The 22,678-nt window shown below is 40.6% G+C and overlaps 1 protein-coding gene across 1 annotated transcript in view; it reads right to left on the bottom strand.

Moving 5' to 3' along the window:
* The window catches only part of abcc2 (ATP-binding cassette, sub-family C (CFTR/MRP), member 2), a 45,954-nt gene that overhangs the window by 14,536 nt on the left and 8,740 nt on the right, over positions 1 to 22,678 (bottom strand). The window contains exons 3-22 of the mRNA XM_050072015.1: positions 20,005 to 20,151; positions 19,776 to 19,916; positions 19,497 to 19,619; positions 19,289 to 19,344; positions 18,948 to 19,203; positions 17,668 to 17,858; positions 16,668 to 16,845; positions 15,939 to 16,193; positions 11,924 to 11,989; positions 11,467 to 11,604; positions 11,242 to 11,388; positions 11,080 to 11,164; positions 10,892 to 10,958; positions 10,668 to 10,794; positions 5,342 to 5,518; positions 4,884 to 5,051; positions 4,135 to 4,318; positions 3,838 to 3,973; positions 3,469 to 3,571; positions 2,657 to 2,876 (exon numbers count right to left, since the gene is read on the bottom strand). Of these exons, the coding sequence (XP_049927972.1) occupies positions 2,657 to 2,876; positions 3,469 to 3,571; positions 3,838 to 3,973; positions 4,135 to 4,318; positions 4,884 to 5,051; positions 5,342 to 5,518; positions 10,668 to 10,794; positions 10,892 to 10,958; positions 11,080 to 11,164; positions 11,242 to 11,388; positions 11,467 to 11,604; positions 11,924 to 11,989; positions 15,939 to 16,193; positions 16,668 to 16,845; positions 17,668 to 17,858; positions 18,948 to 19,203; positions 19,289 to 19,344; positions 19,497 to 19,619; positions 19,776 to 19,916; positions 20,005 to 20,151 (2,965 nt within the window). The remainder of the gene's footprint in view (positions 1 to 2,656; positions 2,877 to 3,468; positions 3,572 to 3,837; positions 3,974 to 4,134; positions 4,319 to 4,883; positions 5,052 to 5,341; positions 5,519 to 10,667; positions 10,795 to 10,891; positions 10,959 to 11,079; positions 11,165 to 11,241; positions 11,389 to 11,466; positions 11,605 to 11,923; positions 11,990 to 15,938; positions 16,194 to 16,667; positions 16,846 to 17,667; positions 17,859 to 18,947; positions 19,204 to 19,288; positions 19,345 to 19,496; positions 19,620 to 19,775; positions 19,917 to 20,004; positions 20,152 to 22,678) is intronic.

Genomic DNA, 22,678 nt, shown 5'->3' with positions numbered 1-22,678 from the left:
TGTCTCTTGTATTTTTTGTACTTATTTGCATACCTAGTTATTTAAGTTTTTTAAGTTTAAATTTGAAATCTTTAATCTGACTTTCTCCTTGACTGCTGTAACACTGGAATTTCTCAATTATGGGATCAATAAAGGTGTATCTTATCTTATCTTATCTTATCTTTGTCACTTGGGCAGATCTGACACCTCTTTCTCTTTGTCTGGTCCTGTCTGCTTCTTTCCTGTGGCTGGGTTGGGGCTTTTGTCACCCCACATTTTCCCATTGACTCCTCATGTGTGGTGTGACAAGCTCCTTTGAGAGCTCATCGAGGAAGAACCATCATGCATTGGTGAAGACATTCTTGAAATCAGGGTGCTGAGGTGTGAAAAACGTATAGGCATTCAGAGTGACGACGTCAAGCATTTTGTACCACAGCACCATGGGCCACCTCTGTGTTTGACGCTTGCAGATGCAGGTGTCAACCATCTGGTCGATAGTGTCTACACCTCCTTTGGTCTTGTTGTAGAATGTGATTACGTCTGTTTTTTTTCTTTCTGCTATTTTCATCCACCACTTTGTCATGGTGCATTGTGCTCAGGAGAACAAAAGCCATTCCTTTCTTTCTCACATAGCTGACCATGGTAAGGTTGCCTTTGAATCCAAATTCTGTGCTGAGCTTGGGAGCCTTCAACAGAGGGTGAATGTCTGATTTGTTTTGTCATAGAATCCCCACAATGGTGAGATCAGCCAAAGAGAAAGAAGTTTCAGATCCGCCAAGGTAACAAAGATCACCAAGTCAACAATCGGTGTGGGAAATGCAATGTACCTGTGTGTAATGAAACAGGCAGTTTCATGCACACACATGCCTACACACATACAAAAAAAAGAATGCTGACATTTCTATATTGTTGTAATTTTGCTGTTGTTTAGTTATTTCAAAAAGATGTTCAAATTGTTAAAAAGGGAAAACTGAAAAATATTTCAAACATGAAATCATTCTTGTGTTAACCCAACTATAATACAAAACATAATACAAAGGATTATTCTTAAACAAAATGACAAATATAACATATAAACACATTGATTCTGATATGGGCAATTTCTGACCCACTTATGAAAACTGAGTAATAAAAAAGGAGTAATACAAAAACTACAATTTTTTAAAATGTATAAATGATAAGTTATCATAATATCATTACAAAGATATTATCAGAAAACAACCTCACCAGGTCATTTTTGACCCACTGATGCATCTAAGGGTTAATTGTTTTTTTCTTTTTTTTGGACAGCTCCACTATATCTAATATAGTGTTTTATCAGAACAGAATTGCCTAAAAATCAAACACATGGATGCCTCATGTCTGCGGCTTATGGCAATTAAATCCAGATTTAATGGATATAGTGTTACATCCCTTATACAACTGTCATGTCAGTTGTCAGATGATGCTAGATGATGCTCACAGGTTGGAAACATTTTTTTCCCATCTCTACCATCCAGCCCATATGACATAAACACAGCAAAAGCTAAGCGTATTAACTCCTGGCTCTAGATCCACAATTAAGACAAACTAGAATCCCTCCCTTGAGGTTGTATGCCTCTGCCAGCCCGTCAAGTGGCAGTTACAGTTTGCATCCACGACTGTGAATACATGGATGCTTCACACACATCTTCCCCCAAAAAGATCTATACAGTCACCACAGTTAAAGGTTGACACCCAAGATTAGTGTCACCAATTCAATATCTGCCCAAATGTTTCCCCCGCTATTCCTGAGATATGATGTTGAATAATGGCCAGAAAAGCGTTTCTACAGAACATTATGATGTCACAGTAAAGATAACCTTTGACCTTTTGGACCTAAAATGTCATCACGTCATTATTATACCATATTACACATTTGTGTGAAATATTGTCATAATTAACGTATGAACTAAACCATGTTTTATGAGGTCACAGTGACCTTGAACTTTGACATTTGACCACCAAATTCTAGTCAGTTCATTCCTTATAGCCCAAGTTTTTTTTATTTATTTAACCTTTATTTAACCAGGAAAAGACTCATTGAGATTAAAAATCTCTTTTACAAGAGTGTCCTGGCGAAGACAGGCAAGTGGATGTTTGTGCCAAATTTGAGGAAATTCCCTCAAGGCCTTCTTGAGATATTCTGTTCACAAGAATGAGATGGACACAAGGTCACAGTGACCTCGACCTTTGACTACAAAATTCTAATAAGTTCATCCTTGAGTCTGAGAGGATGCTTGTGCCAAGTTTGAAGAAATTCTGTCGAGGTGTTCTTAAGAAACTGCTTTCAAAAGAACGTGGCGAATGAGGTCACAGTGACCTTGACCTTTCACCTTTAACCACCAAATTCTAATTGGTTCATCCTTGACTCAAGTGGATAGTTGTGCTAAATTTGGAAAAATTCCCTCACAGTGCTCTTGAGATATCTTGTTAACAAGAATGAGACAGATGCAAAGTCATGGTGACCTTGACCTTTGACCACCAAATTCTGATCAGTTCATTGTTAGTCCATTGGGACGTTTGTGCCAAATTTGAAAAATTACCTCAAGGGCTTCTTGAAATACAATTAATTTTAGCTTTAAATCTAACTGCTGTGAATCTGAAAATATTAGCCACATAAAAAAGAAGACTGTAATGAGTTGAATTGTTCAGTTACCCTGAGCCAATCCCAGAGCGCCGAACACTCCCACCCTGGTGTCCCTCTTCCAGTTTGGATATGTCTTGTTGTAGTAGTCCACTGCATCATTGGTCCAGTCACTCAGCCACAGGTTCTGACCGATGAAAGCAATATTCTGGGTGAAGTAAACCACGAAGACCATGACTGTATATCCCCAGCCCATGGCACGCAGGTACTGGAGGTACACCGAGAACTTCACCTGGATATAAGAGAGACAAAAGGCTCAGGAAAAAAAAGATTCGGATTTTTGTGTGATTTGTGCACCAGTTCCGATGACTTTACACCTGCTTCCTGTCTGTCAAAAAGTCAATTTCTGATCTTCTGCAACATTATGAAACATCCAGACCTCACAGGTCATCTGGGAAAGGCCTAGTCAAAACTAAACAGGTAGAAACAGCAGTCAGTTTTTATGCACCATATATGTAGAAAAAAACAAAAAACTGCAGGTCTGCTTCAACTCTCAGTTCTTTTAAATCAAAACTGAAGACTTTTCTGTTTGCCGCTGCCTTTTATCTAATCAAATAATTATCTATCTCTAACACTGCACTGTTGCATTTATTCTTGTATCTTTGACCTGTCTCAGTATATTTGACCTAATTTTTTATTTTTCTATTTTAGTGTTCTTTAATGACTGTTTCAATTGTATTTTAATGGCTTTTTGTATTTTCTTTTTTCTTATGTACTTCGTATCAATGTTTCATGTAGAGCACTTTAAATTACCTTGTTGCTGAAAGGTGCTTTATAATTAAACTTGCCTCGCTGAAAAAAAGATTCAGTCAAGAACTTCTTACCTGTCCTGTTTCCATAGTTTCCTTCTCGATCAATCTCTGGCCTTTCTTTGATTCATCAGCATCCTCTGATTTTCTTATGGAGTTATTTTTTCTTAGTCTAACACTAGAAAAAAGACAAAAAAAGACCACATAAGAAAACAGGATGAAAAGATACTTGGTGGGAGACTAAAATATTGATCTTGTATGAAGTGCACGGAAACAAGAAATACCGGATGAGACAATATTTTGGACACGAGATCTTGTGATAGTGGTGACTTTCTTACACACCGTATGAGGAGGGCACCCACATTAATCCTCACTCATTCACAAACATGCACAAACACAAGCTGTCTCTCTATTTTGTCGCCTACAACTTCATCGTACTCTAACCTGCCATTACGCTGGCTGCGTCGGATACTGCTCTCTCTCTTCAGTGTAACAGAAACTGTGTCCTCCAAAGGAGAGTCAGGTTGAGTGTCCTCTCTTTCAGGTATGAGCTCCACGTCTGCAGTGTCCTGGCAACGATCTGAATAAATATGATCACATAGCATCGTGGTGTCTTATTAATCTTTAGCACTTTATATAGCTCATAATCACACAGTAAGACTTCAGATACAGTTTTAGGTTGTGCCACAAAAGTATTTTGTGCAGGTAACAACCAAGAGAGAGTGAAATTGGTGCAATTACCTGACTCTGAGTGGCTTCGATTGCTTTGCTCTTTGGCATATGTGTCTAGAAATTCAGAAAAAGCTCCTTTGCTGGCACGGAGGCTGCTGTAGGATCCAACCTCAGAAACAACTCCATCCACCAAGACCACTATTTCATCCACGTATGGCAGGAAACTCACTCCATGGGTCACCAGGATACGAGTCTGTACCGACAAAGACACATTTGGCCTCAGTTGCGAAATCATTATTTACCTCAGGCAGTGAAAAATGAAAGTACATAGGGGCTGTGAAATGACTGTAAAGTCACAAAAATCACATTTTTATTATTTGTTTTCATAAGATATTCATATCCTGAACTGTCTGCTACCAGTATATTTAACTTAGACACTTAGACACCAATTTTGTAATGTATGAAATGTATCCACTTCACCTATCCTCAGCATCCACGGCAGTTTTTTGTACCTTATACTTAAAATCATCAATGGAGGCACTCTACTCAGCTTTTTTCTGTACTCTACAGTTCCAAAAGCTTTTGGAAGATGAGCTTTTACATTAAAGCCCCCCTCTGGTTAAAATAACAGGCCTTTTATTATTATACCTATTTGTTTCATCTCAGTGTTGTTACTTTGTTTGTATTGTATGTAGGATCCCCTCGAAAATGAGATTACCCTAAAATGGGGTTAATTTACATCAATAAGTTGGCATGGTAGTTCTTTTAACCTCAAGTATTGAAATTGCTCAGTGCATTGCTGAAGGCTCAGCACAAACCTTGTCTTTCAGTAGTCCATTGGGTCCAATCACTTCATCAAAGAGATGCTTTCCGACATGAGAGTCCACAGCAGACAAGGGGTCATCTAAGAGATAAATATCAGCCTGACTGTAAGCTGCTCGAGCCAAGCTCACACGCTGCTTCTGACCCCCTGAGAGGTTGATGCCCTGAGGACAGAGGAGAGGAGAGGAGAGGAGAGGAGAGGAGAGGAGAGGAGAGGATTTTACAACATATATTCATCAATAAAAATACACTGACAATACCTCTGATGGTATTTTCTTTGAAAATATGGGGAATTACTCAGCACAGGTTTTGTGTGCTTGGAGATCAACTGAGACAAATGTTCAATTATGATCGTGTTCTCGTTCTCACTGAACATTCAGAATGTGTTTACACAGCAAAAGCCGTACACGGCAACAAAACTCCCATGACAAATCCTCAAATCCTCGCATCTTACTTTCTCTCCAATCTCAGTGAGGTCACCCCCAGGCAGCAGCTCCAGGTCCGGACCCAGGGCGCAGGCCTTTACCACCTCCTGGAACCTCCTGTTCTCATCGGGAGAGCCAAACAGGATGTTATCCCTTAGAGTGGCATTTTGAATCCAGGCTTGCTGTGGCACGAAGGCAAGTGAACCCTGAAGAGAAGGACATCAAAAGTCAGGTACAGTTCCTTCCCGCCTCGCTAGTTAGCTGTTCCTTGTTTGTTGATTCAACCTGTTCTTTGGGCTGAATTACACCTTTGTACTACTTCCATATTGCATGTGGAGGAGCACGGAAAATTGCTCATAATAAACATTATCACAGTCGCTCATGTAGGGCTCCTACGAATAGTCATGGTTGAATAACTGGGCTGAGAGACTGAGCTTTCTATACATAAATTAGAATTACCACCTTGTGTACCAAAATGCTGAACATCTGATCCGACAGCAAAGTCTGTCTTTGTTAGTCAATTACAAATTAGTAGTGAACAGACAGGACTGAGGGTCACGCAACAACTGTTTTCACTCCTTGACAATACTGTGATTCACATGCTTCTGTGTGATGAATGAGATACGCTATACGAAGCTGCATCAATGTTCTTTTACTTTGAGTGCTTCAGTATGCTTCTGGTGATGTACAAGCTGTACCAAGAGCTACTCGCATCTGATTTGTGTTATAATCAAAATCATACATTCAGTTAAGAACAACTGAGGCTTAGCAAGCTTCTCTTGTTATTCTTCAGAATGAGGACTCACTTGAGTACAAGATTTTCAACATCACTCATCATGCTCATATTGAATCTGCTTGTATTTCGTTTAGTTACTATTGTATGTTTTGGCATTTCTGCTTTATGAGATGGTGAAAGGTAGGGGAGAATAAGGGGATGGCGAGCAGCAAAGGGTCCAGGCTGCACTCAAATCCCAGCCACTTCGGGAAGGAAAAATCGGTGAAATCATACTGGCTAGACTTCACCTTGATATGCCAAATTTAACTATACTCTATACCACTTTTTGTGTCTAAGGCACACGTAAGGGCACACCAGGCATGCTCAAGGCACACTTGTATTTATGTCTGTGCACAAAAGCTTCTATGATGTGTGTTATGACCCATGTCACAACGTAAGACAATAAAAATAACAAAAAAGAAGACAGGTAGCTTTTGCGATACTGTCTACAGACAGTTTTTTTCTCTCTTTGCTGGTGCTTTATTGTTATTTACTCTGTACAATAAAGTGATCCATTGTCCCACTCATGGCTTTCTCCTTTCAAATGTTATCTAGTCTGGGGCCATTTAGTGGCCGTTTTGGTAAGCAACTGGAACCAGGGCAAGAGAGACAGGATCTCGATGGATGCACCTTTTTCGTCAAAATAAAAGCACCAAGCTAATAAAAATGCGGTGAAACTTAAGTTAACCTTTTTCTTTTATTGTATTTAATTGTATTACAAGTTATTGTCTATTTCAGTTGTCTGTTTTATTTAATAGGCACTTGATCCTAGTTTTGTACATTATACCCGTAGTATGTAAATGCATTTTTTCGATAAAGTTTGGGGCGGTGGGGCGGAAGAGAGAGGAAAACTGCATGATGCTCGCCATGTAGCATGCTCTATCAACCACAACAACAACAACCACAACAACAACAATATGGTACTAAACCGGAGACGGAAATCGATGGTGCGCCAGAATTTAAAGTTTTACTTTGGTGAACATTTTTACCTTGGTGAATCTGGTGAATTCCGGATCCGCTCTCTAGACCGGAACCAGAATCCAGACAAAATTTAGAGTGAATGGAAACCAGGCTCTTCGCCGTACGTGAAGAGCCTGGTGACGCGAGGCTAAATGTTATCATCCCTCACACTGGCTGCCAATCAGGGTTTTTGATGTATCACACACTTTTAATTCCCACATGTGAATGGTGACAAATAGGTTCCCCGTGAAAGATTTTAAATAAAATTACATTACATCCTTTAGCTAGAGTTTTCCCTTTTTATCAGGACATAGGTGCGTACAAAATACCAATGCAGTCAGTTAAAAATTCATTCATAACTTTTTGTATAGGCCCAGTTAAATATTATAATAAGTCATCATTATCCCAAAATCCCACGGCACACCTGGATTGGCCTCATGGCACACCACTTGAGAACCACTGCTCTGTACTAACATTAAGCCTGTCTCATACCTCATTCTCCTAAATGGGTCTGTTCCCACACCAGAGATAGAGGCTGAATTAAAGGCAGGAAGCAGTGTGGAGGATGATGGAGGAGAAGAGAGCTTTCGTGGTAGTGCAATTAAGAAGTGGAGGAAGAAGGAGGAGAAAGTGAGGCTAGACTGCAAATCAACCTTAATATGTCATATGCCAAATGTGGCTCGACTTGAACCCAGGCATTGGGCATTATTTCTTTCACAACCTACCTTAAAGATGAAAGGACTGAAATAGTGACATATTAGGCTACAAAGTGAATACCGTAAAAAGCCTAGTCCCAATTAAACACCTAGTCCTTTTTACTAGCCTGGTGTGGCTACAATCAGACGTCTGGTCTGGTTGCCAAGCAGTTCATTCTTTTATAGAAGTTCTTCAGATTTATAAAACCGGGTTGTTGGCCACCTCAAATTATGAGTCCATTCTTCAATAACCCTCTAAGTTATTCATATTCCTTTAGTCCATAAGGGTCCTCAGATCAAAAGAATCTGATTCTGAATGTTGTTTTCACAGGATAAAGTGGTGTTGTGTCGGTATGCCGAGTGGCGTAACTCATACTGTTGTGTACTGTGGTTGTATGTATGATGTTTCAAACTGTGTATTTCTAATAACATTTAAGGTCTACATTTAAAAGCCCAACTAGGAACAAAAAAATAGCAATACCTATAAACTCCTTGTGCAACACATCAATCCCATACTCTAACTGTGTTCGAAACCGTCCACTCACTCACTCACTCACTCACTCACTCACTATTCCCTATTTCGTGTTTACTATATAGTGCACTACATGGGGAACGACTGAACGAGATTTCGGACACTAACTGAAATTTTCTGAACGTCGTTGCGTCAGTAGCTGCGCCGCATACTCCTGTGACGCAAGTGGACGCGCCGAGCATCATGTAAACAAACCGGGCGCTTTGAGGATGATCAAACTGTATGGTGGTTGTACTTTTTGTCAATAAATTGTTGAAATGTCAATGGTGTGGATGTTTGGTTTTGTCAGCTACAGTTGTGTGTCTGCATTGTGAGCTGTAATAACCCACGATAGTGCACGAGCTACAAGCTACCTGGCTCGTGCGAGCTAAGTGGCTATTGTTAGCTTGTGAACTAACGTGACCGGCTAGCATCCTATTTGTTTCTTTTCTCTTTGCGGTTGTTCTTCTTCTTCTCCTCTGGCAAAAGACGACCGCATTGCATTGTGGTATATGGGAGTAAACTCACATTTGCTGTGCATTGTGGGTATTTTATAGTCTACTATATAGTGAATGAAATTAACCGCAGAGAATTCAAACAACTACAAAATGGTGAACACACTATATAGGGCACTATATCCGTGATAGGGAGCGATTTCGAACACAGCTTATGTATTGAAACTATGTTAAATTGCATTGTCCCTATCAAATAAAAATAAAATTAAAAAAATAACAAAAAAAACAAAAAATGCCCGGAAAATGAAAAATACCTTAACATAAAGCAGGCATCCTAATTTTCTATGTGAAATTTTGGATAGCTTGGTGTGGACAAGCACATTATATAATTTTGATTGATATTATTAGTTTGATTATTACATAAACTGTTGACTGGTGATTATTTTGATAGTATGATTAATGTGGAGTGTTTTTTATTAATTTCTTTTATTTTAAATGTCAAGGGGGGACTGCCTGTGTTGATGAATTTTGAATAAAAGGGTTTGCAATTCAAAAGAAGAAAGATCAATATAAAATGGAATTCATTTTCAGAAAATTAATTTCATATTTTTTTTAACAGTTTTAAAGCTTCGATAATGCATCTCTGTGCTGCTGCTGAAAATATTTTTCTTTAAGCCAAATATTGATCACAGCAGAGCACGTATTCAAAGTGGACTTGGAAAAATGGTTTCTAATTAACATGTAGCCTGGGTTATATAATGAAGAGAGCCTGGAACATACACGCTGTGCCACTCTGCCATTGTATGTTTTGTCTCAGCGTATTTAATGTTTCTATTGTGTTGTATGCTGGAGGATCACAGTGAAATAAACCTCAGGCTTTATTGTATTTTAATCCTGGACGATTGGAACTTGGAACGTCTATAATCTTAAAACAAACTCAGTCAAGATCCTGACTGATATCCTATAAGCCTTATAGCAGAAATGAACATCCTGAAGATTTGATCATGAAAAATCACATGAATCACTTTTTGTGGTCTCAGGTAAATGTATAATTATTACTGCAGTGGAAAAACATCTTCATACACTCTAATCTTATTTTAGTATTTGATGGGGCTCTATGCAAAATTCAAAATGTCTATGAGTTGTCTGGACACGGTTCAGCATGTGGGTGGCTGAGCCAGTAGCTAGCTGCTAACTGCTAACTCCATAAACAGTAATTAACAATGGCAACAGTGCTGACAGAGCCAACAGTGCTAACCTGGTGGGAACTGCAGAGTGGGCACTTCAGCGACGATGCCGTTGCCGATATCAGTAACCACAAGGCTCAGTTCACCACAACAAACAACAGAGGCTCAGATTACAACACTCAGAGGTAGCGTGACTTCATTCTCTGATCGGGATGCCATTACTCCACTATGACTTTACATAGAAAACAGTGGTTTGCTGCTATATTAATGCTCTGAATGTTGCATGCAGAACATTTAAAGCCTCTGAACACCCACACAGGCTTTATACTGGTTATTCTGGCTGATTAGACATCTCCTCAGGGCTGTATGGGTGGAGTTTTGTGACCTCACAAATTCTCACCAAAACTCTGGCTTACCTTAATCCTGGCCAAGACGTGGCAAAATGTTTATTTAAAGGGAAGCGGTGGTGCCTTGAACACCCTGACTTAGTTCGCAAGCACACTGCCTTTTAATGTGACGTGGTTTCATTTTATTTGATGCAACAGAATTTGGTTTACATACACACTGCTGCTGATTTGGCACACTACACAAGAGAAAACTGTTCTGAGGAAATGTTAGACCTGCAAACGTTCAAACGTTGTTCAGAGGTTCTCAAAATGGTTTCAACTGAGCAATTTTAATTAACACTTAACAGAATGTGTGCATATCATATGCTCTTGGCTAAACACACTATCATTGTTTGACAGATTGGAAGGTGGATATAAGATGTCACCTGAATGTTGATGAAGCCTTTGGTGCAGTGCATCTCTCCCAGGAGGGCCGACATGAGAGAGGACTTTCCTGAGCCCACAGCTCCAACTACTGCCACCAACCGACCTGGCTTTATATCCAAGGACACACTGGCAAACGCACAAAGTAAATGTGTTCAACACTAGCAGATACAGTAGGGACAAATATATTGCTTTGCAGTATTACTTTCTTTTGTTCATAACATACTTTCTCAGCAGAGGCTCGCCTTCTTTTTCCCAAGCAAAGGAACCATCACGTACGCTAACAGCAGTGTCTAACAGATGAACACAGATCAGTGAAAACAGACAGACAGAGAGGACATTGTGTACCAACAAAGTGGTAAATAAGCTTTACCACTCAGATTAGGAACGTGTGTTTGCTAATGGAGTACGTACTGAAACTTGAGTCATGGCGCACAATGTCACTTTCAAGGTCTTCACCTCCCAGAAACTTCTCCAGTCGTTTCCTAGACACCGATGTCTGAAGTGGCAGAGAATAAGTTAGTGGGCTTTTCAGTTTGTTATCTGTGCATGTAGCGTGTGTTGTTGTTCCCTTACTTGCACAATGGCAGCGATGAGCATGGGCAGCATGGCCAGGGGAAATCGGAGGATGTTGAAAAGAGAGATGGAAGTGAAAGCTTTCTCAGCAGTCAACACGTTGCTTGGGCTCACCCCAACAAACACTGCAAATGTGACCAGAGAAACCTGCAAAAAAAGACAGTGTAAGGAGAAAAAAAAGATCTGCAAAGACCACTTTCTGCGAGGCTACTTATCAGGACTCACCAAAGCCGGAGCACAGCTGAAGATGAAGGTGGAGACAGATGTCAGGTAGGCAAACTTCCTCATGACTTTCAGTTCTTGCCCCCTAATGCCTTCCACTTGAGCCTGGAACGATGGCTCCCATGCGTACAGCTTCAAAATCTGGAAGGAGAGGAAAGACAAAGAGGGGCATGAGGAAGTGGAGGACACGGAAAAGGAAGGGTGGAAGACCATAGGGAGAGATCCACACTTTTTGTAGTCAATCCAATAAACCACAGGTGGTGGGTGCAGTACAATAGAAGGAACTGCTAACTAACATTTGACTTCTTCCTGAGGCATAAAATCCTTTTATGTGAGGAACACCTCGCCCAGAGTCCACCACCATGACCAATCCACATTAAAAATGTTTACACAAAAAGGGAGCAGAGGTGGGGCTCTGCTTGTTACACCAATTAATGTTAATGATGGCCTGTTAACTCACCTTGATCCCATTGAGTATTTCATTCATGATTTTAAGCCGCTTGTCTTTGAATTTCATGTTCTCTATCTGAAAAGAAAAGGAAATGTGAATCAGCAGGTAAAAACACTCATTGTTAATGTTATGTAATAATAATAATAACTGTGATAATGATGCAGCCAGGAGGACAGGTCATTTGTAGCATAATCAGAAATATCACAGTTAAAATTATATCTTTTAGTTCAGATAGACACGACGACCCTTCAACATGTGCTACAAGAGGACACTTTATATTGCTAACAGTAAGAACAAACTCAATCAGACGTGCAGTAATGTACAGAGGCATGCATGAATGCAATTCCCTCCCTCGACACATCACACAGGAGAACTGTGAAGCGAGATTTAATATTCTATTGAAGCAGCACCTTTTGACAAAACTTTGATTATCTGTAAAGCACACAAAAGTATAGCTGTCAAAGCCTGATTGTGTCATGTGTCTCAGGATGTGAAGGGTCTGTCTTTGTTTGTGGTGCAGGGACATTTAGTTAGTGAATCACTAACTAAATGTCCCTGCACTAGAGCTGTGGTGGAGAGGGGCACATTGACCAAACTGAAAGCTATAATGGACAATAGCAGACACCCTCTCCACAGGCTTTTGGAGTGACAGAGGAGCAGCTACAGGAGTCGGCTCATCTCACTGCGTTGCAGAACGGAGCGTTTCAGGAGATCCTTTGTCCCCACGGCAATAAGACTGTTTAACACCTGAATCCAGTCACACACACACTTACACATGTCACACTAGCCACAACTGGACTGGTCTCTGGGAAGGGCAATTTCATTTTAATTCAATTCCTATTCATGCACTTATTTTTAACGTATTTTTATTTTATGTCTATTTCAATACTGTGTTGTTATTGATGAGGGGTTATGTGGTTGTTGTTTTTTGTCTTTTATGAGCTGCTGGACGGCTGAATTTCCCTTCTTTCTATTTTTATTTCTATCTATTTCCACTTGGTCTAATATTACAATAATGGAGCATCTTCATGTACCCGGAGCAAAATTTAGCCCCAAACTGGCGGTTGCTCACCAAATGAAATCATGACAAAGTATATATTTTAATAATGTCTTACCAGGAGTTGTCTTCTTTGTCTGTGTCAATGTCTAGTCTAGTCCTGTCATTTTGTTAAGTGTTACATGTGAGCTGTTTTGTGCACTGTCACAAATGTAAAGATGTTGTGGACCTCAGGAAGAGTAGCTGTGGCAATGCAGTAGCAAACGGGGATCCTACTAAACTAAACTAAACTAAACTAAACTGCCTGTACGCTGGCTTAAAGGGCTAAAGTAACTTGATCAATAGCTACTGTGAGTATGTTTTTTAAATGGCGATTGCATGGTTGTTTGGCTGAAAATAGAGATGAAAGTTACAAACCACGAAATTGGTTGCACTATAAATTTTCATTCTGAACTCTGAAAACATCAAATTAATGTTGGTCTTGCTTGTGCACACACAGGGGATAAAGACGACAGTATTTTGCTTTTGTGTCTGTGGTTTCTGTAATTTTCTGTTGTTGAAATAACCAGTACATTTAAAAGATGTGAGCGGAAAAAGCTTCACTCTCCCTGCTGTTTCTTAAGCGACAGATATAACACAGCATTTCAGCACAGCAAGTACACTGGAATCATGAGAAGTGTTTAAGAGCTCTTATTACAAGGCCAAGAAACAATAGTTACCGGAAATAAATGTTGACAACAACTGACTGGAAACATGCAATAAAGAACTGATGTCTCAGATGTAAGCAAAGCACTCAAGTAATCACTTCTTTTTGTGTTTTTATTTTTTTAAGTTTTAAAAGGAAGGAGACTGTACCAGGAGTTTACTAACATTTCATTCCTTTAACAATTGCATGTGGGGAAGGTTAAGGTGCATATGCAGCATATTGTGAAAAAGCTAAAGCTTTGCCTTGGCTTTTACTTCAGAAACAAGTTGTACTTTTCTTTTTATGTCAGGCAGATATTGGTAGAGTCTGCCTTTGACCCTGGGCAGAACAGAGATGCAGTGGTGAACATTGTGGCCTCACAGCAAGAGGGTTTTCTGGTTCAAACCCATGGTGGGGGAGCATTTCTGTGTGGAGTCTGCAGGCTAGGTTAATTGGTGACACTAAGGCTGGAAAGTCATTTTTGCTTAGGAAGGATCCTAGCTGAGTGAAATGACCCGGAAGTATTTTAGCGGCCGCCATGATAAGAGCTGTTCGAATTCTCTAAACACTAAGGAAAGGAGGTTCAATGCTTCCTTTCAGATCTCCTTTAGCATAGGATACATCGAAACAATAAGCGCGTTTCCCCATAAAGAGAGACGCTGTGCGCATTTACGCACGAGGCACAGCAGCGTCCCTTTTATTATTAATATTATTATTATTTGTTATTTATCTGTCTATCTATGCAGTAGAGGCACATAATATTGATTTAACAATAAAGGCCAAACACAAGTTAATTACTGGTTGTGGTCTAATTTCTACTGCAATTGCCCATTTGAAGAAGAAAATGGAAAAAGCACGTGGATTTCCATTATTTTTTTATTCACACGGACAAACAAAATAATGCATTTAATATTTGTTTATCCTGTTATAAAACAAACAAGTTGAACACAGCTGTGGACGGAGGGGACACGCACCGTAAGATATGCTCAGTCATTTATTCATTTGAGCGTTGTTGTATTGCCAGCCTTTAGTAATATCATTAATTCATTTTACTACTTGGGATTCAGATGGTGAGTGTGAGCAAACATTCTCAATGTGACAATTTCGTTTCAGTTTGTGGCTGGCAGCCTGTATTCCTTTTTTTAATTCAATTCCGACCTTAGTAATTAAACAATATCTTTCACCGTGTTGTCCACGTTTATATATCCTGCATGAAACAACACGATGAGAACGTACGCCCCATATGTTCTCATCGTGTGCATTTTGTAGTCCATCTTCAGAACATTGTAGTTTCACCACAGCAGACCCACGTCAATAACATCCGCCGTCGCATGATGACGTAGCCCAGCGTAAGTGCGGTCGGATTTTCTCAGCTCCGCGGTTCTCTTTTCCTAAGTCCTTATGAATTCTCCTACTCATCTTTCCTTGACCTCGTGACGTTTCCCACCGAGGTCAAGGAATAGTGATTAGGAATAGACAATAGGAGGGACTTTCCGACCGCAGCCTACATTTCCCGTAGGTGTGAATGTGAGTGTGAATGGTTGTCTGTCTCTATGTGTCAGCCCTGTGATAGTCTGGTGACCTGTCCAGGGTGCACCCTGCCTCTCGCCCAGTGTCAGCTGTCAGCTAACAGGATAAGCAGTTATGGAAGTAACCTGTCTTGTGTTGTATATGAATGCCCTTGCTTATTGTCTTTACATGCTGGATAGTGTCTATCATGGGGCTCTAGGATTCATTACACACTAGGATCTCTTAATCTCCATTGTGTTTTATACTCAAAAGCGAAATGGTCCACTTTGTGTACATGCTGCCTCAGTCACTGGTGTTTCTATTCCCAAAGCTATTGTTTGTAAAATTCCTACCTACTTATCTTCTCTTTTGCATATCAAATATGGATATTACAGTCACTGTTCTCGGGACATTTTGTGCCCTGCTGTGCCCAATGTCAGAACTGAACTGGGGGGAAAAGCTTTTAGGCTCTCTGCACATACAGCGTGGAACAAACCTGCAGACTGATTTTAGGCTTCAAGACACGGGGACCTTGAATGAGTTTAAAACCACAGTGAAATCTATTGAGTTCAGGCTGTCTGTGTGCAACTGCTTTATCTGATCATTTTATGTTACTTAAATCTATGTGCTTTTATGTAAATGTTACTTGTTCTTGATTGTGTGTTGCTGCTATTCCTGGCCAAATAAAAATAAATTAATAAAAGAACACAGTATTTTAGGTTACAATTTTAATTCATAAACTAACACTATGGGTCTGTTATTGATGGTACATACAGTAGACTATACTTTGTATGGGCAGAAACAATCCTGCATGTGTGTGCATTTCTGCTGACCTGGATTTTTCTGGCCTTGGTGGCTAGCAGTCCATTGATTGGCACCATCAGCACCATGACCGCCAGTCCTGCCAACACAGAGGGTCCTAACTCCATCCACAGGAAGACAATGGACAGCATGATCTGCAGAGGGCAGGACCACAGCAGGTGGATGAAGTTGGTCACATCGTTGAAGCGCTGGGCGTCTGCTGACATCAGGTTCACCGTCTCCCCAACCGTAGACTCTTTACGAACGTCATTAGACACCACCAATGCCTTGATAAAGGGATCAAGAGAGGATTGAAGAGAGAAGGGGAGATGGAGAGGAAGTTAGAGGAGGATGATTTGGTGTGAATAGTTTTTTCTTAAACTTCATGCTGTTGTACATGAACACAGCAGCAGGGGGCTCAGCTATCACAAAATGTTTGAAAACATCAAAGGCACAATAATAATTACTGTATATAAATGCATACAAGATGTTGAATAGTTCAGGAAATTGCTCTTGTAGTATACAAGGCGCTGAGCCGATGCAGAGAACGCTCCTTTTTTAATTGAACATTAAATGGTCATTATATGAGTTAATTAAAGGGATTTTTCACTTGAAGCTGTCAAGTCTTCTGGGCAGGTGTTGAGAACTACATGTGGTATTTTATTTCTTATATTGTGAACTGGCATGGTAATTGATTTCCTTTTTACAGCACCGCGTGAGGTAAAGTTAGAAAATGTCAACATTGTCACTCCTGACGTTACCTTTTTGTACACCGCAGCCATGATGGCAGTGCGAACCTTCATCCCCAGCACAAAGCAGCGCTGGAAGTACTGCTGCAGGAACAGAGACTGCAGAAGGGCCACCAAAAGCAGCAGCACTGCGTACATATACCCTTCCCATGTGAACCTGGAAGTGTCTTGAGTGAAAGAGATCATGGATCTAAGAGAATGACAAAAGGTGGTTAAAGGGACGGGCTCAACACCTGCTGCTATGATAATTTAAGCATCTAGAGGTTATCTATTTTTCCATCATGTAATGTTTTACAACCCTTTCTTCATTTTAAATCCAGTCTGCTTGTAGACCAAGTGTTGGCTAACCAATGTCAGCTGAAAGGGTTAGAGCATTCACAAGGACTGAGAATTTTTTAAGAGCTTTAAAGGGGAGCTCAGCTGATTTTGCACATCAAGGTCTGTTTACAGGTTTGAATACAATCTCATCTCTGCTTGAAGCTACCTACATTAGCTGCTACAAGCATAGCTCACAAGAAATATCTGGGAAAGCTGTCAAAGTTGCATTTTAAGGAATGTAGGCGCCAGGTTTTGACAAGGAATTTAAATTCATGGAATAAAAAAGCTCTATATCTTTGATCCTACTTCATCAAGTTTGATCCTTTGAAAAAACAATCAACAAAAAAGCACTCTTATAATCTCACACAAATTCAATGCTGTTAAGGTGATAAATAATGATTGACTATTATCCATAGTTTCCGGTGGTCTTCTCCACTTTGTAATCAGTTCAACATAGTTCTCTTTAGAAAAAGAGTTTCCTGACCCCAAGTTAATGATTTCTGAGAGAGCAGTAAAAAGTATCTGTATTAGTTTGTGACTCAGCAGAGTCAGGGTTTGTGTTCTGTCTCTGTTGTTTACAGTGAGCAATCAAATCATTTCAAGTCAAGATCAATAAATAGCTGCTTAGCTCACAAGAAAACTACTGGAAATACCTTAGTGCTTGAAAGAGGGCGTTACTGAAAGCTTGACTCACTTTAGTAGCTGAGGACTGGCAAAAGCCAGCAGGTCCTGTAGAAGTTTGAAGAAGGCAGATTCAAGCAGAATCCACTTAAAGGTCTTGTAAATAGTAGAAACCAGCCATGAATTGGGATAATTATCTCCCTCCTTCTTTTTGTCCTTTTTCTTCTTCTTCTTCTTTCCTTCTTCTTTCTTTCCCTTTTCCTCCTAAAGAAAAATAATGTTTGAACATTGATAGGCTCTCAATAGCCTACTGTAAATCTGAGGAACCTGACAGAGGCATGATGTGATTAGCCAAGTAGACCTCAGACAAGTTTCTTGATCAACATCCCACATTGTGTTCCTGGACCAACATTGCGATCAACCAGTCACAGCCCTTTAACATTGTCAGCGTTCTTGGGTCTCATTTATAAAACAATGCGTAGGATCCATACTGAAAATGTAAGTATGGACGAAATGGCGTGCGCCAAAAAAATATTAGACAATTTCTACGATCAGGCTTCCACCTCACCATCTGTGCCACCAATTTCCCGTCTCCAAAATGTTCGTAAGCATGGCTCAAAGTTTCTCCCATCATGTCTGTTTTTATAGATCACAACTTTTATGTGGGAAGTGGCATACATCTCTTTCAGGCCTCGTTTTGTGCAATGTTTATAAATGAGACCCCTGCCCCTTTGTATGTTTCTTTCAAAACTACTTTGTGCTTCTTCAGAGGTAAGTTAGGTTTTTCACAATTGAAGTTGGTAACGCTGAACAAAATCCTTATGAGCAACTGCAGGGTTGGCGAGTTAGCTTGCTAACTAGGAAGGTAAGTAATCTAACCAAAAGGTGAGAAAACTGTTCAATAACATTAAAAAGTAATATAATTTTGTAGTTGCAAAGAACTGCAATGAACCCATTTCTCTCCTTTTTATAGCCTCTTCAAAACATTTTCTTGGCAAGATTGAAGTGCTTGTGTTGATCCATGACTACTGTCAAGTTGTCCCTGGACTATTTGTTTTTGTAACTCCAGGACCATCATGTTGACCCTGGATTATTTGTTTTTGTGACTCCAGGACCATGATCGCAAAGTTGATCCTGGCTAAAATCGGCATACTGATGATGACAGAAGGCTGCGACTGCTTGATTGCAATGTTGGTCCATGACAGCAATGAGGGTTCTGGATTCACGTCCCACTTGGCTGAATCATGTCATTCCCTGCAGCAGAATCTATGGCACGACAAAAATCAAAATCCATTTAAAGTTCAAGAGAATGTTCTGGACATGTGTGTTAGTGTTTCCTCTGCACTCTCTTACCATCATCAGCACATCCTGACTGACACCTTTTGCCAGCCCGTTGGATATGCCGTTTGGAAAGGCCTCTTCCTGGGCTTTGTCTCTGTTCTTACTCTGTTTTTTCTTCAACTTGTCTTGGAACCGGACCCTTGCTGCACCCAACTCTGACTCCATAAAGTACCGAAAGCGCTGGTTGATGTAAGCACAGCTGTCGGCCTCGTTCAGCTCCCACATGTCCTCCTGAACCAGGGGCCGCTTGTAACCATTCACCACCATACTGGAGAAAGATGAGGAAGTTGGGTGTTAAGGCTTACGTGGGTGGGTGTTTGCTTTCATTTTTACTGTAGTAACTTCTGATTTACCTGTTAAACCAGTTGAAAGTGATTCGGCTCCAAAATGCTGCACCTTGCTCTGGATTCTGTGGATAAAAACAAAAGCACACAGATGGATTATGTTCACAGCAGGTAGAGGTGATGGTGGTTTAGGTGATTTGTTACATTATGATGAATTTTGCAGTATCAAATACAAACAATACAAAACAAGAATGCCTCCATCTGGATGCTTTGGTACCTTTTTTACAAGCTCCTTGGCTTCTGGAGGGATATCAGCCACGATGGAAAGAATAAGTGCAATCAATTCCAAGCCAAAGGAAATGTAGAAAAGGCAAAAACGAGGGACATCACTGACTTCTCCCTGTTGGTCAGAAAGCAGTGTAACAAATATGTCTAAGGGTGAGGGGGGTGCAACAGTGAATGGTGTTAAATTAGTGATTGAGATGGAGAGCTGGAAAGAATAACATCGAGTGACTGCATTCTGCCTAAGTAAAGGTCAGGATGTCTCTGCTCATACCAGCCTAAGCGCCTCGCGTAGGAGGGTCTGGAATGGGAAGATGTCACACACAACAAGGAGCAACCAAAAGAGAGAGAGAGTGGCCGAGTCTACTGCTCCTTCCCTCCGCCTCACTCCTTCCTGGCACAACAGCAGGAGGATCTAACAAAGAGGACACAAAAAAAAACATGTAATCTTTCCATCTTGAGCAACAGGGCAAATAAATCAATACAGAACCTGAAATATTTACCCATGTGACTGCATACAGGACAGGGTTTGCATAGTATACACCAGGATTTTTCACTGTTGAAGGCGGGTCTTTGCTTTGACCATAATCCTCTCCTAATGTGACTGCCAGGGCTGCAATGGCCGTCAGGAACAGTAGAGACACTGCAAGCTAAGGAGAGGAAAGACCAACAAGACTGGCAGGTAAATCACATTTAAGTCCACATTAACAACTTTTAACAATGTAATTGAACATTTTTGTAGAAAAACCATACCAGCCACAAAAACGGGCCTGGAGGAAACTTTGACCCCTTGAACCAAGATTTCTTAGTCATAAGATACGTATTGCTGATGTTACTGTAAGATCAGCCTCCTTAAAACACCATCAAAGGCCTGCACAAGCCTAAGACCACCATGTTCCTCAAAGCTGGAGAGAAGCCCCACATACAACCCAGAGCAGAGTCTGGGCGCCTCACCACCTCCACTGACTGGAAACTGGAAGTGGATCTTGGAAAACAGCCTAAGTTCCCAGCCAGGATAACACCAACGTGGCTTCGTCCAGACATAATCATTGTCTCAGACTCCACCAAACAACTGATTATGCTGGAGCTCACAGTACCCTGGGAAGAGCGTATGGAAGAGGCCAATGAGAGGAAGCATGCCAAGTACCAGGAGGTGGTGGAACTGTGCAGGGGGCAAGACTGGCAAACTTGCTGTGAGTCTCTGGAGGTAGGCTGCAGAAGATTTGTGGGGTGATAACTCTGGAAGGCATTTACTCTGCTAGGCATCACTGGGGAGGCAAAGAGGAAGGCGATCTAAGCTGCAACTGAAGCCGCAGAAAAAGCCACAAGGTGGCTTTGTATCAAGAGGGCAGATCTGTGGCCAAATGCTGCTGGGACACAGGCTGATCTGATCAACTCTGGTCGGGTCGCCCAGGCGAGGGTGTCTGATTTGTTGAAAGACCTGAAACACCCAATGACTGCAGGTCAAATCACTGATGATGTGTCCCAGCGCATTTGTGGGATGTATCTTTCATCTACAATTATACGTAATGTTCCAATGTCCTAATGACGCATATCCTAAACACCTTTACTGCATGCATTATCATGTAGCATTTGCACTGTGTTTGATGATCCTGAATCTGTACCATATAACCTTTGCCTGAGCGAGCTTTTGTCTGATTGCTCCCCAGAGTGTCACAAATTAAACAGAAGGATTATAATCCTTCATGCTGTCATGCAGTAACCCTAAATTGAGACTAGACAGATGCCTCGAGGGAAGCAGACTCATCTCCTGAAAAGTGATGCATGGATCAAACTTGACCCCTGGGAGTGCCAGCAAGACTTTGGTTTAATTAATAATCTTGAGCAGGTGTGGCGCAGGAGGTAGAATGGGTTGTCCTTTAATGACAACTTTATTTATATAGGTAAAAGAAATATGTGAGGTTGCATGATGAATCTCATCTGGGAGAATGACAAGAGTTTTGGAGCCTTGACAGCACAAGCAGTTTCCTTTAGTTGTAAGTCTAGATCGGAGGACTGTCGTACCATCTGAGTTTGCATGCAGCTAGTAGTGCTTTGAAGTAATGAGTCAAATTTGGAAATCAGTAACAGTCTGGCAGCAGCCTTTTGTATAACTTGAAGGCATGAGCGTGCGTATTGTTCAGGCAGGTAAAGAGCGAATTACTATAGTACTATAGTATAATTCTTGACAAAGTAAACACATAAATAACTTTCTCCAAGTCAGAGAATGACAGAAATCTTTGTTTTCTGAAACCATTCGAAGCTGATAAAAGCAATACTGAACTTCTTTACTGACATGACGATTGAGAGTCGGATGGGAGTGGAAGATAACGCCCAGATTTCTATTGTTTGGCTTAACAGAAGGCGCTAGGTCAGGAAACATTTTACTGATGACTGTAAATGATGATGTAAATAATATTATTTGTGATTTTTCTTCATTGAGCTGGAGGAAGTTATCAGACATTCAGCGCTTGAATTCCTTCAGAGAGTTATTTAATGACGTCAGTCTGTTGGAGAATCCTGGTTTTACAGACACATAAAGTTAAGTGTAATTGGCATAACAATGATTTACTTTATGATTAAGTAAGGAAATCAGGAAAAATCATGTAAATACAGAACAGAGGAGGACCTGGAACCTTTAATCAAAAGTTTGGTGATTGGATGGCTCCTCCTGTCTGTATTTTAAAATGTCCTTGAGAAAGAAACCTGCGGGACTATAAAATAACTGCCACTAAGAAAAAATGTAATATGTTTAACATTGAAAAATCATCATTACTAGTCCATACCCATTGGTAGCTTTGCCTTTGTAACCTTCTACCTATGCCAGTCCTCAATGCCTATGTGCAGTTTCACATAGATTGACCACGTCAGTGAGTAAAAAAACGTGGGACACACAGAATGACTGACTGACAGAATGACACACTGACAGTTTCCGTGATTATGTACAGCAAACCATACCATGACTTAGTCATACCAAAAATTAGAAAAAACCCCGAAACATTGGGCCACAGGGGGAGCCACAGCGATTGGTCGCATTTTAGCCATTTTTAAGCATTTTTCTGTTGTTATAGCGCCACCCAGTTGCCAATTAGAGTTAAATTTCTCCAGTCACCTTGAGGCGTCCTGTTCTACATATCTACCAAGTTTAGTAAAAATCGATATGGCGGTTAGGCCTAG

The sequence above is a fragment of the Epinephelus moara genome, chromosome 19 (genome assembly GCF_006386435.1).
Source record: "Epinephelus moara isolate mb chromosome 19, YSFRI_EMoa_1.0, whole genome shotgun sequence".
Lineage (NCBI taxonomy): Eukaryota > Metazoa > Chordata > Actinopteri > Perciformes > Serranidae > Epinephelus > Epinephelus moara.
This window is presented reverse-complemented; position numbering and strand designations above follow the sequence as displayed.